We start from the raw sequence: 18,094 nt of genomic DNA on the forward strand, positions 1-18,094 counted from the left end.
TTTACTTTTATTTCGAAAAAGTAGCAATAATCGTAAAAGGGTATTGATAGGCTTGCTAAAGTAACTAATTTTAGCTGTCAAATACTTTTGTATTTTGAAGTAAATTAGTATAAATTTGTTTTTACTTTTATTTCGAAAAAGTAACAATAATCGTAAAAGGGTATTGATAGGCTTGCTAAAGTAACTAATTTTAGCTGTCAAATACTTTTGTATTTTGAAGTAAATTAGTATAAATTTGATATTATTTTAACTCCCTTTGAAAACCTCAATTTTCCATACAGAGGGAACGGGAATAGCATCCAATATTCCCTGAGAATGGTTGCGCATTCTCAGTTCCCTCTATATTTCGAACGAAGCTCTCATCGGTCTTTTTTTTTAATACTAAACGTTTTTTTCCCCCTGTCACTTTTAGCTAAAATTTGGGTTTGCCCTCCAAAACACTTGATTTTATGAATATATGTCAAGTATCACATATAATTAATAATAATATTTTTTATTTTCAAAAAGGTACTTTTAATGGGCCAAAAATTGAAAATTTTTAATTTCTCTAGTTTCTAGCCAGAATCAATATAGAGTTCATATGCAAAAAGTGAAACTACTATGGTGTGGAAAAAAATATCAAAGTTCCCCACTTAAACCCTATATATATATAAAAAAAATATTTTATAACCTTTTATACAAAAATTAGATATTATAATGCTTGCAAACAGCTTCTATTTATCAAGTAATATAATTCCTCTAACAATTATTATATAAAAACAACAATAGATTTCGATGATATAAGTTTAGCGTATGTAATGACTAATGAACACGAATATCTGGGGAACACATCATGGTGACTCGTATATTAACATTGTCCAAAGTTCTTTACATAACTGTGATTCCATTATTTAATTATGCCAGACAAAACATCTTAATCTTGTATGATAATATTAGATATCAATCAAAGCTTGTTCTTATGCGCTATGAATAAAGTTCCAAAAACCATTCATAAAAATTAATGAATAAAAATTGAAACTTTGAAACCTAGTTGAACAAAAAACATAGCCTCTTTAGAGAAGGCCAGCCTTGAAAACAATGACGTTGTGTCCTGGCTGTCCTGGATAGACTGTGGTTGATGGGAACCAGTTAGTGTTGATGGAGTTTGGAATAGCACCGGCCTCGAGGCAGAAAGCGTGTCTCTTGTCGCACTTTGTGCCGTATTTGCCAGCAAATCCATCCATCCAGTTAGCTGTGTAGAGTTGCATGCCTGGCATATCTGTGTGCATTTCGAGTGTAATACCGGACTTCTTGTTGAAAGCCTTGGCAGCAAGAGCGAGCTGGTTTCTCCACTGCTTGCGGAGGACGAATGTGTGGTCGTAGCCTGTTCCCTTAATGATCTGGTCATCATTATCAAGAATGTGCTTGCCGAGGGCCATTGGTTCTCTGAAGTCGAAGACTGTGCCAGCAACCTTGAGGACTTCGCCTGTTGGTGTCATGTGATCATCAACTGGTGTGAAGAAATCAGCAAAGACCTGAAGATCTGTGTCGAAGACATCATCTTCTGGCTGTGTGAGGTTGAAGAATGAGTGCTGTGTGATTGAGCAAACTGTTGGCTTGTCTGTCTTGTAGTCGAAGTCTAATCTAAGAGCATTCTCCTCATCAACAGTGAATGTGAGTGTTGTTTCAAGGTTGCCTGGGAAGCCATCAGCACCATCAACAGAAACATATCTGATAACGGCCTTGTTAGCTGTTTGTTCGACAATGTCCCAAACATTGTTGTGGAAACCAGAGACACCAGTGTGGTTATTGTTGATGTCGTTGTTGATTGGGCATGTGTACTCATTGCCGTCGATGATGAAATGGCCCTTGGCAATTCTGTTTGTTGATCTGCCACATGTAGCACCAGTAAATCTGAAGGAATTCTCAATGATATCCTTGATTGTTGGCTGGTTAAGGACGATATCACGAAGCTTGCCATCTTTATCTGGTACAACAAAGGAAACAATGTTTGCGCCAAAGTTGGAAACGCAAACTTCCATTCCCTTAGAGTTCTTAAGGACTATAAGCTTGACTTGCTTGCCCTGGTGTGTTGTCTCGTAGTCTGCAATATTAAGGCTAGAGGATGTCTTTGCTGACATTAAAAATGATGTGAATTTAAGTGTCATTCAAATAGCCTTGTAAGATTGAAAAGTCTCTCAATTTTCTAAGGACTTCCATCATTTTTTTGAATTGCACCTTCACAATTATTGTTCGGTGAAATTTTTAATGATATAAAAATACTAATTACTATATTTTGAACTAATTTTTCTGTAATAAACAGAAATTCATCAAAAGTGACAGCTCTCGATTTTTTGACATTTGTAAATTCTAAATTGAATGAGAAAAATGAAATAATACTAAGCATAATACAATATTCTAGATTTAATTATAATTAGGAAAAAGTTAGTTTTGAGAGTACTTTTCATAGGCATATAGAATGAAATCTTCTGAAAAATAATATCACATAAACTCATATTATTTTCTAATATATAACTATTTTATATAAAAATCAAATTCAATGATCTTAAAAGCGAAGGATAAACCTCAAAAATTTACGAATATAATGAGTGGGAATATAAGGCTTATCTATCATAAAACCATATGAAATATCAATTTTTTGCTTTACGCCTAATTTTTGACGACAATTAGCAAAAAATGTTAAATGTTAACACTCAGTCCATTTGAATATGAAAAATAAAATTGACTTTGATTAAATGTTTTTTATTTATCATGCAATTCTTCTTGCGACAAAGATTTGAATAAATTTCAAAAAATAAGATAGCTTAAAAAATAATGTACGGTAGTGTTTACTAATAGATGAATAGTATATAAATTCTATTAAAATGGATTTGATCCAAAAAAATATAAAACCAAAAATAATTGTTATATTTTAAATGAAGAAGTAATTTAAAACGATTTTATTTATGATCAAATTTATATATTTTTTGGATCAAATCCATTTTAATAGAATTTATATACTATTCATCTATTAGTAAACACTACCGTATATATATTTTTTAAGCTACTATCTTATTTTTTGAACTTTTATTCAAATCTTTGGTCGCAAGAAGAATTGCATGATAAATAAAAACATTTAATCAAAGTCAATTTTATTTTTCATATTCAAATGGACTGAGTGTTAACATTTAACATTTTTTGCTAATTGTCGTCAAAAATTAGGCGTAAAGCAAAAATTGATATTTCATATGGTTTTATGATAGATAAGGCCTTATATTCCCACTCATTATATTCGTAAATTTTGAGGTTTATCCTTCGCTTTTAAGATCATTGAATTTGATTTTTATATAAAATAGTTATATATTAGAAATAATATGAGTTTATGTGATATTATTTTTCAGAAGATTTTGTGTTCTTCTTCAAAATTTTATTTTTTTTATTAAAAAGAATCTTTACAAAATATACATTTACTTTAATTAATATTTAAAAACGTGCTCTATCAAAAGTTCCAAAAATTCAATATTTTAGCTTTTCTGAGGTGTCACTTTTGATGAATTTCTGTTTACAGCACCGCAATGAAAATAATGTGAAAATCTCAATATTTGTGAAGAAATAACAGGCAACAAATAATTATAATGCATCTGTATCATTATATATACTGTTTCTTTCATAGGAAGCTGATAGTAATGATTATAATCCCGATATCGCCTTTTCTCAGGATATTTTACAAATCTTTTCAACCCATCAAAAAAACTGATGGGGATATAAGAGTGTTTATAAACTAATTATGAGCATTATGGATGTAAAAAATTTGTAAGAGATTTTGCCCATTTTGAAAGGTGATCACGATTTTTTGAACACTCAAACCTTTTCGATGGATCATGGTGATATATGAATTTACTCCACAAACAAATTAAAGTTATAAGTGAATTTACGTGTATTGTCTTTTGGCCAATTGGATTCATCAGGCTCTCTTCGCTTAAGTATTCAGTGCTAATGAAAATGTTATGTGTAATTATGTTATGTGCTGATATTGAGCATACACAGGGTTAATTTTAATATTATTTGATCTTAAACAATATCAACAAAATTATAACTCAAATATCAGATTCAAATGAAAAAATATCGCAAATGAATAGTTTTTGTCCCTTTATGTAATAGATAAACTCGTATTTGAGAAAGAATATTGATTAAATATTATGAAATTAATGAGAGTACTATTCGATTATATTTGTCTGTGTTTATAAATATTGATATTCAAACTTAGAATGTATAATTTTTATTAATAACAAAAAATAATATCTTATATTTATGTTGAGAAAAGTAGTATAGGGGAAATAAAGTTACTAATGTATTTGTGTCCTCATTCTCAGTGTTTTGGTTGATATAAAGTTCTAATTTCGAAAATTATTTCATTATTATCTATTTTCTGGTTTTTCGAAAGAGGAAATTATTAAATATAGCTAATTAGCTAATAGTTAGCGTGATTACGCATTACTCTTCTGGGTAAATCATCAAATAAAATGAATGAGCAATTTCATCGATCTCAGAACCTTCAAGTTGTAATAGTTGGTCTCCGATATCCCATTCTCGGAAAAGTTCAAGTGCATATTCATAAATTTGTTGATAAGTTCGACTTAGATAGTCCATAAACTTAAATAGAGTTCCTATGATGTCTTCTGTTATCTTTAGATCCTCATCTGTGATATATTCGATGCAATGCGAAAGAATATTCTTATCAAAAATGTATCTCAGCCGAATTTCATTATAATCAAACTTCATGCAGTACCTGATATACAAAAGTATGATTTCCACTACTGTTTGGCGACATTTGTAAGCAATGTTTTCATAATTTACAAAAAGACTTTCAAAAATGCCAAGTTGTGTAAATTTCTGGAAGAACCTTTCTGGCATTTGATGTTTTGGTGGTACGTTAACTAAAAAGTCCAGTCTCAACAAATTTTTAATTATTAAAAGTAATTTATCAGCTGTATCATATTCTTTTGTAACAATTGTGTTTGTTATGGCACTCCAAGGAGCTTTGATCATGAAACTATAAATAATTCGAGGTGAAACAAGATTAATTGAATTTGTTAGGATTAAACATATATTTGTTGCAATTTCTCTAAGATCATCATCACTTGTATTAACCATTGGTATGATTGAAAGCATAATAAGTTCTCCTTCATTGTTTAATTTTAATAAATCTCGAATTGACATAACCGGTTGGAAATCTTGGCCCAAACATGTTAACAAAAAGTATAAAAGACGCATAACAGGAAGATACGAGTCCATATTAAGGTTTAGAATCAAACTAATGAATAAATATGCTTTTTCTCGAAGTTTTGCATCTCCAATTGCAAGAGAACGCGAAAAATATGTACTTAAACATGTACAAATGATCTGGTCTGATTTATTTTGTTCTGGGGATGCTTTGATTTCATGTTTCACACGTTCTAAAAGTCTGTCAATGAATCCGCTGTTGTATGATGCAACTAAAACATCGGCAGGACAGAATTTATATATGTGTTCGAGTAATTGAATCGCTCCTAAAAAGTTATGTTGAGATAAAGTTTCTTCGAGTTCAGGATTAATGATAATATCCATGAAATTGGCATCAAAGATCATTTTGCAGATGGATGGTGAGTATTGTGCAGCAACATTTAAGATTTTCAAAACTTTTGAAAGAATTTGCGATTCTAAAGATTCATTTTGGCTTGATAGTATATCTCTTGAAGGACTATTTAGGATTTCGATTGCTAAATTGACAAAATTCGTTTCAGTAAAAATATTTGGCAAAGATTCTTCTGAATAATAAGAGGAAAGATCTTGATTGTGCACTTTTGAAATATGCTCTATGATGCTTAGCGCAGACTCGTAATTTTCATTGATAGATTTATAAAAATCTGTTAGATAATGAAACATAAAACCACAAAACTCATCTATGTTATTAAATGTGATTATTTCTTCATTTTCATCCGTTTTGTTAGCAATTTCTTCGTTTATATCCTCATTGGGATTCTTCTTAAAATCCAATGAAAACATTTACAAAGATTTTGGCAAATTTATCTTGGAAAAATAAAATAAAAGGATATCGGTTTTATTGTAAGTTGATGGTTCAAACTCGTTTTCTTTGGAAAATTATTCAAGATGATCAAAGTGAATCAACTATCAATGCTATATTTCATCTAAACTTGCTGGACTGGTTAATAATTATATATAGAAGACTTTAAAATGCAATTGTAACTTCTTTGTTATACCCTCTATTTCCAGGAATTACCGTTTAAGGTTATTTTTTGCATCAAAAAAATTCAATTTTAGCATGATTGAAGTATTATTTTTTTAAAATAACAATAAAATATTAATTTATACAACAGTGTTATATATCCCTTACATTTTTGTGGCAAATGGAGAGGGTAACGGCGTCGAAATTGCATAATTTCAAATCTCCTTATCTCAACGAATACAAGAGGGATGGGACTGAAATTAGGCTATTTTAATAGGTATGAGGTATAAAACATTTTCACTGATGAAAAATTGAAAAAGCTGATTTCAGCTTTCTAATCATACCTTATATATGAGGTATCATATCAAAATACTGATATGTTATTACTTATGGGGCCACCTGAATGTTCTCACAATTTGTTTGTATAGATATAAAAATAATTATATTAAATTTAAATTAAGTCTTTTATTCCTAAAATGAATACTTTTTGACATTTTTAGAACTTTTATATTATGAAGTGAATAATACCAATTGTAGAAATGATAAGGATAAGAAATTGATTACTAAAACAATAGTATTTCAAAGTGTTATGATGTTTAATGTATTTACATAGATATGGATAAACGAAAAATATATTTTAATCAGAATAAATTGAAAAATCTATTTCAATCTTTTGCAAGGAAAAGGCAAATGCACATGCATTTACTAAAAGAATGGAGTATTAATGATATAATCAACAAATCCTGCATTTATTTTGATAAATGTTCATTTTTTAAAATTTTGACGAGTTCAAGGTGAGAGAGGGGAGAGAGGGTCAAAGTTGCTATTTGTCACTTTTCCACAAGAATATAATGGGGAAAAAGTTATCATATAGTTGATCTCATTCACTGAGGTGAGAGATGCATGTAGTGTAATGGTATAAACAGTGGGATTGCTGCTCTAAGTCCTAGGTTCGAGACATATTGGCTTCATTTTTCTCTTTTTTATTGACGTAAACTATTCAATTTTTGTGTTCTCCATTTAAATTTCAGAATTTTTTTTGCAGATTTCACGCTACATTCGAAGTTACCTTTTGTAACAACCACCACTGCCTACGAAAGACGAAAGTGTGTCACGATTTCACCCGGAAATCCGACGGTTGTTTAAGAGTAAGCACTTTTGGCACCTACTCGAGTTCAAGGTCTTGTTTCGGTTCGAATTCGTGAAAAATGAATATTTTCAAAATTTGATAAATGATATAATATCAGCATCCAAATAGAATGCATCTATTATACTTTTTATTGATTTATTTCTATTTTATTGGGATAATCAGATTTTCCTTTGAGAGTGAATGATATACTTTTGTCACAGCACCAAATCATATAAAATGTGCTGAATTTGTTTCCGCTGTTTATTTTCAATCTAATCTATTCTAATACTAGTTTTCGTGCGTTCGAAGTTTCAACAAAAAAGTCTATGAATACTCAAAATAATTGATTTTTATATCATTAAATACTATTTTTAATGGAGAACAAAGCATATTTTAACGTCAGCCAGGAATTACCGTTTTACCAAAATTTTTGTTTTTGAGCAAAAATTTTATCATAAAAACACTCTTTATATCATAAAAATGCTATATTATAAAAATCAAAAATTTCAACTTGCAATCAAATCATATTAAATCTCATATCTCATATTTCCATACAAAGTACAAAATCATAAAATTCAACATCTTTTCTATCATATCCTCTTTTAAAAAGCTTTGAAAATGTCTATATATGTCGAGATATAGAAGCTTTTTTAGAAGGTGGAAAAAAGTGACGTTAATTCCTGGAAATAGAGGGTATTACTATTTAGATGGTTAAATATATATAAAAAGATGACATATGTGATGGATAGAAATATAAATATTTACAATACAATATATATATAAAAAGGAAAAATGAACAAGATAAAAAAATAATAATAAAAATATTACCACCAAGGAATCCATGAAAGTGGCATCTTAGCCAAGTTTTCAACATTTGTTGCTTGTTTGATGAGATCATCAACTTCTTTTTCCAACGAGCCAAATCCTTTTATTCGTGGATAAACTGAATCAACTTCTTCTGATGAATTAAACTCTGATGTGAATGTGCCAATGTACGAAGTAGGGACAAAGTATTTATCAAATGGAGGACGCATGACGGCAAACTGCAATGCAGGAGCAAGACCGCGTTTGTATGATCTGATGTCTTCCAGTGTCGAAACTAAATAAGATCGAAATGTTCCATTGACACCAGCTGTGCCCAAAGCGCGTTCCAACATAGCGGTGAGTCTGAATGGAACTGGTTGGCTGTGAGTGTTGACAATGAATGATGAATAATCCAATGCACCACTAGCCTTGTCAAACAAAATGTCGTTTAATGAAGTATCGCTGCATCCGCCGACATAAAACAATGCGGAAATGATTCCAAGAGTCTTGGAAAATGTGATTTGTCGTTCAGCCCATTTCATTGCTGATATGGATGATGTTAAAATGGATTTCGCTAAGTCATCTTTTCCTCGTTCTTTAAGAATCAATAATCTGACATCTTGTTCTTCATAACTTATTTCTTCATGAGAAGCTGTGGATTGTCTGTAGCTGAAGATCAAGTTCAACAATGTTGTTGATCCTTTGATTCGTTCTTTGAAGGAAACATCTTTGGCGATCATGAGATTGCACCGTTTCTTGAGAGATTGCAATCGTGGAGATGTCGCACTCAAAAGAGATACGAATTCGTCGGACAAGAAAATGTTTTCCTTTGTTCTTCGAAGGAAAAATGAATATTTTCGGCCGTCGGAACCAACCATTGAAACAATGAGGCCATTCTCCAAGTTCTGGACACTGTGGAAGAACTTTGTAAGCTTGACTTCGCCTTCAATTGCTTTAGAGAATGGAATACCAACTTGCCATGTAGTTTTTCTTTCAAGTTGTTGATTGAAACTTGAAATAGGAATTACACGAATAGAATCCTGCATCTGAGACATGGATAAAAGGAGTTCTTCAGCGTGTTCGAAATCTTGCTCTTCAACATGACCTCTGTTGATTATTTCTTCAGTAAATGTTGAAAGTCTTTTTCCGAAATATTTCTTAAAATCGGATTCAATGTGGCAATAATTAGGAACTGAAACAACTTGGACAATTTTATTAATTGTTTCTATTGATTTAGATTCAACAAATTCACTGAGTAATCTGATAGTCGCGCCCCACATGTTGTGTGCCATTTTAATTAAACCAGATGATATCAAATTGATGTGTGAGAATGTGATTGAATGATATCTTTTGATGTCATCTGTTAAATCTTCCAAAAGTTCATTGTCTGGATGATTTTGAAGTTCCCTATTCAAATTGAAGAAGAAAATTTCATCCAAACTTTGCATTGCGTGATGAATAATTTTAACTGCTGTTTCAGAAACACGTTTGTTTTTGTTTGTGATCAATGTCAAAATAAATGAAGCAACTAAAACAGCAATTGATGAATCTAAGGATTCAAAGACATCAGAAATTGAGTTACAAACAGATTCTGATTCGCAAAACTTCAAAATCAATGAAATCAAATGCATCAAATACAATTTACGAGCTTTAGTTTTAGTTGTAACTCGTGTTTTGATTGCTTTGATTGCACTTATCGCGATATCTTCACTGCCTGTCGCATTGGCTAAAATAATCTGAGTATCAGTGATTTTGTCATAATTTCTGTCACCTTTTAACAAATGTGTTTCTGCTTCTTTGAGTTGTTCAATAGATGTTGCTTGTTGGAACAAATCCTTTCCGACTTGGTTCTCCAAACGCTTACGGAAGTATCCATCGAATTCATCCAATGATTTAAGACCCGTTTCAAGTCTTTCTTTGGAATCTAACAACATGATCTTTGAATATTTGGATGATTGCGAATTTTTGTCAGGGAAAAATAAATTGGCCAATCTCATTGCTTCATCTTGTTTCTTCGCGTACAATGTTGATGAAAGGATGTTGATAGCGAAATCATCGAGATCGATAGCATCTGGAATCAGTCTGACAATCTGGAAGAGTTGGTTCTGACGCTCATAATCATCACGCATTTGTGGTAATTTGTCAGACCAATTTTTACGGAATTTTGAAACATAATTTTTGTCACGGTGGCAATCAAGAACTTCTTGGAGTTGATGGAGCTGTTCTGCCAAGAAAAGTTTCTTTTCGAACATCGATTTATTGTTACGTGCGATGTTCTGGACATTTGCTGTTAGATATCTCCAGCCAAGATGAATTGTTTCTTTCGCAGAATCAAAATCACCGAGATTGATGAATAAAATTGCTTTTTGGATGCAATCTTCTGTGTTGTAGCCACCTGTTCTATAAACATACTCAAGAGATTTCTTCTTGTCACCGCAGTTCATTTCTGCTGTCCAGAAGAAACGAGAAATCTTCGCTTGGTTGGCTAAACTTTGTTGATCGAATTTATCAGAATAAAGTAAAATGTCTTCCCATTTTTCAACTTCTGCAAGACATTCAACTGTTTCTGTAACATATCGATCTGGTTCTTTCTCAGATGATATCAACTCTAATGCTTTAGTCCAGTCTTCAAGCATCATCGCTGCTGATATTTCGAGTTTAGGAACTCTTTTTGCAATCTCATAAGCATCAGTTTTTCTTCCAATGGCATAATTAGTTATACTCAAATCCTGAAGTAAATCTGGAGTGATTGGTGTATTCTTGACCAAAGGAATGCTTTCGATGATGGAAAATGCAATGTCGTATCTTTGTAATTTGATACTTTTTTCGATCAAAAACTTTGTATCAATACCTAAATCAATACGACTTAAAACAGCAAATTCTATAAGATTTAAAAGCTGTAACAAGACATCATCAGGGAGATTTGGAAGTTTCATGATCTCGTACAATCTCTTTGAGATTAATTTGTACTCAGATTCATCGAAACTCATATAACTCGCGAAGAAAGCGAATGGGAAAAGAAAACTCGGTCGAACTTCCAAACATTTTGTACAACGAATTGGAGCGATTGGTGACAATTTTATAAGCTGTTGTTTGAAGATCTCGAAGCTCTGTGATATCTCTATTGGTGTTGCTTTGATGTGGCCTGCCAATGACTTCAAAGCTGCTTTGAATGTTTCAATAGTAATCTTTGAAAAATTAACAATTTTTTGTTGAACTTGAGGAACAAAAGGTGCCGTACAACTTGATCTTTGGTTCTCTTTCATGATTGCCAGCAAATAGCTTGCTCTATCACGCCATCTCATCTGGCTTCTCACTGAAATAACTTCAAGACAACGTCTGATAGGGCTCAACAAACTTTCTGGATGCATTTCCGTCAAAATGTATTCGATCAAATCGAAACAACTGTCCATGACACTTATACTCATTTCTGGGGTGTTTAGAAGGTCAACAATACCAGCTATAATTGTTTGCCTGTAAGGGATGGAGTAAATAACAATAGTCTTCAATAAAGAAAACAATTCAAAAACGCAATTATCATTACTTCTCGATTTCAATAAAAGAAAAGCATTAGAAATAACTAATGTCAAAATAGAATCGCATTGTCCACCCGTTGATTTCACAATAAATGACAAATTCTTGGAGCATTCATTAGTACATTCTTCGAGCCAGTGTTCTTTAATAACATCGTAAACAGTGTCAATGAACTTCATGATGTGGATTCCTGAATCACTGATCATTTGTCCCAAAAGATTCAAAAATGTTGATAATTTTTCACCTTTCATCGATTTGATGAATGGCAAAACATGATTTACCATTTCTGGAAGCATGTCAGGTATAATTGATGGTTCTTCATGGAATATCTGCAGCATACACCTGAATGCGGATTCTTGAACAGAAATGATCGAAATTGAATGGAAAATTTTGAATAAATAAGGATAAATTCTTTGTATGAAATAGTTCTTGAAAATTGAGATATTAGTAATAGAAGATCTAAATATGTTTTGCTTCTTATGGTTCATGAATTCCACTTTGTTTTTACCCAAACAACCAATAACTTTCAGTGTTTTTATTAATAATTTCGAGTTATTGTTATTTTGCAAAATATCCAACAAAGTTGGCATCAACATGTCACCGAAAGAAACTCCGCTTTCTGCAAGAACTTTAAGGGATTTCATACCAACGATTTTTGTCCATGGATGGACAGGCAATTCGAACATATCTCTTAAAATAGTAATGATTGGTTGAAGAGGAACAATGTCAGGGCAAATTAAATAAAGGGATTGTATGGATTGTATCAATGATGTATCAACTTCTCTGAGAATTGTTGAGTTTGCAAAAATCAATGTTTGATCTTTATAAAGAGTAAATCTTTTTCTCAACATATCAGAAATTGTTTCGAAAATTCCTTCAGCATACAAATGCAAGAAAGGTTTTGATGCTTCAAGAATCTGTGGGAAAACAATCCATACGGGCATTGTTGACGGAACAATGATGGAAAGATTCGGATTCATTTGTTTTAATGATGATAACATCATATTTCTGACAACAGTGAAATTAAATATTGGTAATTGTTTGATGACGTTTAAAGCTGTTTGTCGAACTTCAACAAACTCGTCATTCAAGAATCTACAGAAAGTAGGGAATACTTCCTGTTGTGATATATAAGGATATGTCTCAGGAATGAAGGATTTCACGGAATAAAGTCGAACAAATCTCGAGGAATCGTCAATTGCAAATTTTACCATTCTTATCATCAATCTCAATGGTAAATTTCCTTCTGATGACTTGAACAAGTGGACAATGGCTCCTACAACTAATCTTCTCACGTCAATGTCTTTGGAAACCATCAGTTTCTCAATCAAACTCGCTAAATCAATCGCGTCATGTGTTTCTACGGCAGGAAGTTCATATAATGCATGTAAAACAATGACAAGACGATCTGTAAGCGTGGATTGATGTGTAAGCTCTTGCCTGATGATATCAAGTATCTGTTGCTTGAACATGTTGAATGTTGATGACCATTGTGGAATTGATTTGTTTAATGCGGCCAAAAGACGATGTATTTGGAGCGGAACTTGTGATTTTTCAAGAATACGTCTAACATTGGTAATAAAAGCTGAAATGTTAGCATTGAAATTAGGAAAAGAAGCAATTGCGGTTATTGTGATTTCAAAAGCTGCAGGAGGGCCAATAGATGGTGGAAGTTTCTCATTAAATATGTTAATAAGCTGTAATAATTGTTGGCAGCTCTTTGTATCGAAACGTTTGAAAATTTCAATCATATCTTGGATTAAATAAAGAGTTTCTTCTGGTTGTTTGAATCCCCAGCTTGCGAGTATATTAAATATGTTTGTGTGTTCTTCGTGAGTGATTTCTATGACTTCTAACCTCGCCATTTGAAAAATTGTTTCTAAAGCAAAGAAAGCGATCTCCGTGTTAGGAGAACTTATCAATTTTTGGCACTGTGGGTATAACAGATTCTTCGCATTACGTTTTGAGATTGTTGGTTGTAATTTTAGTAAAACCATTAAAATTTGCATTGATCCGATGATTTCTTCGGCATTATGTACTTCGCTGAAGTTCTTGATTGTTGTGAACATAAGAATGTTGTGTGTTTCTATTAAAAAGTTTGTTCCTATGGATGCTGACTCTGATGTGAATAAATATTCAATAGTTTCTGTAAGAATTTCGTTGATTTGTTGGTCATGATTCAGTAATGCGTTGCAAACTACATTTGCAAAATTCGTTCCTAATCTATAAAACAATTCTGGCGCAACGTGTGCTAATTCGTGCCAAATAACGGCCGCAGCGTATCTTTCATCAGGATTATCGAATCTTTCTAAATATGTTTGTGATTTATGCACAAGAATTGATAAATATTTATCTCGATTTGGACCATTTATACGTGCAATACGTCCAGCCACAGATGCTCCGACTTGAACCAGTGGTTTATAGCCCGGTTTGAGTAATTTATCAATGATTGGAGAGAATAATGGCACTTGATGATCAAAAGGATATAATGCAATAATGGCAGTGAGGCAAATTGCTGATGCATGTCGCTTTCTTTTATCAGCAGATTGTGCGTCTTCCTCAATAAAACCTAATATCTTTGTAAGAAATGATGGAGCCAATTGAACCGACGTAAATCTAAACAAATCGATGATTTTTGACTGCACCATCTTACTTGAGCTCATTAAATCTGATGATTTTAATGATTCATTAAGTGGAACAGCTGATGCAAGTATCTGCTTTAAATAATCATCCATGATACGCAGAGCGCTGTCACCTTTTTTCAGAAAAAATCTACCCGATTTTTATTTGGAATTCAGATCTCTCAAATTTGGCAATACTGAACAATATAAAAGATCTACTGTTGGTTGATCATGAGGGCATGGAATTGGTAATGTGTTTCATATATTCATTTGAAAAAATAAAAATTCAAAATCAAAGAGTTGACATAAAGCTAAAAATTTGAATACTTAAATCACATCGCATGAAATTTATCAATATACTCATTGTGCGCGAATTAATATTTCGTTCTGAACCCCGAGAATAATATTACGTGATAATTGGATTGTTATTGAAACTCTGAACATATCATCCAACCTCTAGAATAATTATGAATAGTAAAGAAGCAGTAGAATTTCTCATTAATCATGGTACCAATATCATTGCAATAGATAAGGCGGAGGGAATGCCTTTATATCTTGGATAGGTAATATATAAAAAAATTAAAAAAAAAACTGAAGAGAAATATTAGTAAGAAGAAAATGTAATTCAATTCATCTTCTTTCATTATCAATGTAGAGTAACTTAGACTTAGTAAACTTCACACTCTGCATAGATCTAAATGAAATTTCTATTCAGTCAACCGTTTATAATAAAAATCATTCATTTTATTTTTCAAGCAAGAAATAATCATAAAAAAAACTTAGACCTTTGTGTTAAGAATTGCAATTCTGTATTCTTCTGGAAGGTAGTCGAGGTCCTCCTCCTTAAGAACACCTTGAGGGAGGTACTTGACAGCATCTGCACCCATAGACAAGATATGATTGATAACGAGTTTTCTTCTTTCCTCGTTCAATATTCTCTGACGTTCGTTTTCTCTCTCCTGTTCGAGCTGTAACTTCTTGAGCTCCTGAGCGCGAGCTGCCTCGTACATCTCTCTCTTCTGAAGCATCTGTCTTGTGAGCTCTCTTCTGTACTTCTCGTTCTTGATCCTTGCGTTCTCCTGTTCGACAGCTGCGAGTTCGTTCAAGCGCTTCTGTTCTTCGACCATCTGTTGTTTGAGTTTGAGTTCCTCGATTCTTGTGCGCTCTCTTTCGGCAGCCTTCGCCTTGAGAGACTGTTCCATGAAGACCTTGCAGTCCTCGATCTGTTTCCTGATCTTCTCGGCTTCCGCGCGCTCCCTGTCCTGAAGGCGCTGCAATTCTTGTTGTTCGGCGAGATCGAGACACAACTGTTCGTATTCTTCGTCTTCTTTCTGCTTCGCTTGGATGTCTCTTGCAATTCTCTGTCCGATAGCTTCGCGTGCTACATCGCGGCGCTTCTGTTCTTCCTGTGCACGGCGGAGACGCTCGTCGACATTCATCGAGAACTCCGCAATCTTGCGGTCTTCCTCTTCTTGTTCGCGGCGCTCGCGTTCTTTCATCGCCTGGCGTGCGGCCATGAAGTCCTGCATCTCGCGGAAGTTGTGGGCCTGCTTCTGGCGGTAAGCTGCTTCGCGTTCTGCATCTTCGCGCTGTACTCTGGCAACGATTTCGTTGACTTGCTGTTCATCGCGTTTGCGCTCAGCAACTTCGAGTAATTGTCTGCGGCGTTCTTTATCTCTGAGCTGTTCTTGAATGAATGCTCTTGTTGCAAGGGAGTTTGCGTGCTTGGCTTCTTCTTCCATTACACGGGCTGCTTCTTCTCTACGGTAATTACGCATCATTTGCTGCTCTTCTTCAATACGCTCTTGCTCTTCCTCCTTGCGGCGCTTGTCGGCTTCTTTAATTTGCTTGTCACGTGTCTGTGTGATAAGTGCTGTTTGTAATTTAGACTTAAGCTCACGAATTTCTGCATCATTTTCGCGAAGAAGTGCACGATATTTCTGGTCACGAATTTCTGCTTGGGTTTGTTCTGCTAAAGCCTGTGCAATTGCATCTTGCTCTTGCATTTCACGCATCCTTGTTTCATACGCTTGTTGTTGATTGTATATCTTTTCAGCCATTGCAAATTCTTCATCTGCAACGCGCTGTCTTGCTGCCTTGCGACGGAGAGCAGATCTCTCATCCGTTTCTTGTTGAACTCTATCTTTTTGCTCGGCTTTTATTTTGCTTTGATATATAGAATACATAGCTTCGTCACGTGCCCTCTGCTCGTAACGGCGCTCGAACATCTGCCTGGTAACTCGCTGCGTCATCCGATGTTTAAAACGTACAAATCTCAAAAAAATTCAGAGGCTCCGTTTTCTTTTACTTCGTTTGTAAAATATAACCTAAATTACTGATATTTTATAATCAACTACTTGTGTCTAATAAAATGTCCGTATGAATGACAAGGTTTATTTCTAAATTTGATATTTTTATTTCCGAATTCAAGAAAATTATCAGTGTTATGATGTTGTTTTTTCATAAAATTCAAAAATATGTGTATTCATTCATAGCAAAAGTTTAAAAAGCAAATTGAATGATTGAATTAGATTTATTATTAATGAATGATAAATGATAATGAGACAAATACTTTTTATGCATGGATTATTGTCGAAGGGTGTAATAGTAAAGACTAAGCTGCGAATTTTGAAAAATCTCCGATCTATCATTTATAAAAGTTGTCAAATCTAGAAAAACATGGTTATATGGTTCATTTTAAAGATATTTTCTGTTTATTTACAATATTATGAGATTACAAAAAAATTATGTTTGGAAGAATTTATGTTTCAGAGCTTCTCTAGCCGTTACTCTATTCTCTGGATCTAATTCAAGCATCTTAGAAACAAGGTCCATTGTTTCTGGAGTTAATAAGTGATTATTTCCTGGCATTCCGAGTTCGTAGAAGCTTCCTTCAACTTTCCTAGTTGTTCCTATTGATGGATTGTATTTTCCAGCAAATTTGTTCCATGCATGGCTTCCGTATGCTTTAATGAATGCTTCAATTGTATTTTTCTCTCCTTTTTGATCCCAATGGCCTTTCAATCTGATCATTATGTCTAAACATGAAAGTCCAAGTGACCAAATATCAATTGCGCATCCGTAAGTTGAAATATTCGCAACTAATTCGGGAGCTTTGATATGAACACAGCCAACTCGAGGATTTAAGGGTCTTCCTTTTCTGTAAAAGTCGGATAATCCGAAATCGACAATTGCTAACTTTCTATGTTCGAAATCTGCCAAAATATTCGCTAATCTTAAATCACGATGAATAACACCATGTTCGTGAATATTAGCAAGTGTTTCTAATGTGGTCTTAAGCCACCATCTGAAATCATCAAGTGTAATATTGCCATTGTAGCCTGATGGTGTAGAAGAATGATATGAATAAACAATTGCTGGATTTGTTTCATTTCCAATGATTCCGTATATTTTGAGAACATTTGGAACATCGTTCAATGCACGTAATGTGTTAAATTCCTTGCCTAACATTCTTTTATTAAATTGAAGTAAATTTTTAATTGCTACTTCTGTTCCATTAGGAAATGTAGCTTTGTATACTGTAGAAAAGTGGCCGCTACCAAGAAATTGATTTGATTCGTTAAGTGTGAAGTTATCGAAATGAAATTCGAAATCAAAATTAAAAAACTCTGGAGGATACAGTTCATTAGCATCTTTGCAGCCTCTGAAACAGTCATTACTTATAACTTTTCCGAAAAACATTGAACCATGAGCAAAAAATAAAGAGAAAAACATGAAGATTTTGAATGTTGGCAATTTGCCATGGCAAAATTGGTAAATGTTAGTGGCAAGGAAATTTGT

The 18,094-nt window shown here is 33.1% G+C and overlaps 5 protein-coding genes across 5 annotated transcripts, besides 6 other annotated features; all 5 read right to left on the reverse strand.

Annotated features, from left to right (window-relative positions):
• Positions 1 to 430: part of a mobile genetic element that runs on past the window's edge.
• Positions 401 to 430: a terminal%2Cinverted (terminal inverted repeat of MuDR-3_TvMULE3 transposon ID:TVAGG3_0181340).
• A 269-nt stretch (positions 431 to 699) lies between these two features.
• On the reverse strand, positions 700 to 2,141 carry TVAGG3_0181350 (galactose mutarotase like domain-containing protein; the record flags this gene model as incomplete). Its single annotated transcript, XM_001308664.2, has 1 exon — positions 1,053 to 2,120. The coding sequence occupies one exon, from the start codon at positions 2,118 to 2,120 to the stop codon at positions 1,053 to 1,055; it is 1,068 nt and encodes a 355-aa protein (XP_001308665.1).
• Positions 2,142 to 2,292: 151 nt separating this feature from the next.
• Positions 2,293 to 2,327: a mobile genetic element.
• Positions 2,293 to 2,327: a terminal%2Cinverted (terminal inverted repeat of Banshee-A3 transposon ID:TVAGG3_0181360).
• A 1,184-nt stretch (positions 2,328 to 3,511) lies between these two features.
• Positions 3,512 to 3,549: a mobile genetic element.
• Positions 3,512 to 3,549: a terminal%2Cinverted (terminal inverted repeat of Banshee-A3 transposon ID:TVAGG3_0181370).
• A 705-nt stretch (positions 3,550 to 4,254) lies between these two features.
• Positions 4,255 to 6,024, reverse strand: TVAGG3_0181380 (armadillo (ARM) repeat-containing protein family; the record flags this gene model as incomplete). The annotated part of the gene is made up of 1 exon (XM_001308663.1): positions 4,474 to 6,024. The coding sequence occupies one exon, from the start codon at positions 6,022 to 6,024 to the stop codon at positions 4,474 to 4,476; it is 1,551 nt and encodes a 516-aa protein (XP_001308664.1).
• Positions 6,025 to 8,073: 2,049 nt separating this feature from the next.
• Positions 8,074 to 14,407, reverse strand: TVAGG3_0181390 (protein serine/threonine kinase protein; the record flags this gene model as incomplete). The annotated part of the gene is made up of 1 exon (XM_001308662.1): positions 8,159 to 14,407. The coding sequence occupies one exon, from the start codon at positions 14,405 to 14,407 to the stop codon at positions 8,159 to 8,161; it is 6,249 nt and encodes a 2,082-aa protein (XP_001308663.1).
• Positions 14,408 to 15,020: 613 nt separating this feature from the next.
• TVAGG3_0181400 (meiosis-specific nuclear structural protein 1 family) lies at positions 15,021 to 16,765 on the reverse strand (the record flags this gene model as incomplete). The annotated part of the gene is made up of 1 exon (XM_001308661.2): positions 15,073 to 16,545. One exon carries the CDS (start codon positions 16,543 to 16,545, stop codon positions 15,073 to 15,075), a length of 1,473 nt encoding a protein of 490 aa, XP_001308662.1.
• A 65-nt stretch (positions 16,766 to 16,830) lies between these two features.
• Positions 16,831 to 18,037, reverse strand: TVAGG3_0181410 (protein serine/threonine kinase protein; the record flags this gene model as incomplete). The annotated part of the gene is made up of 1 exon (XM_001308660.1): positions 17,039 to 18,028. One exon carries the CDS (start codon positions 18,026 to 18,028, stop codon positions 17,039 to 17,041), a length of 990 nt encoding a protein of 329 aa, XP_001308661.1.
• Between the last annotated feature and the right edge of the window lie 57 nt (positions 18,038 to 18,094).

Source organism: Trichomonas vaginalis, chromosome IV, assembly GCF_026262505.1.
Source record: "Trichomonas vaginalis G3 chromosome IV, whole genome shotgun sequence".
Taxonomy (NCBI): Eukaryota; Parabasalia; order Trichomonadida; family Trichomonadidae; genus Trichomonas; species Trichomonas vaginalis.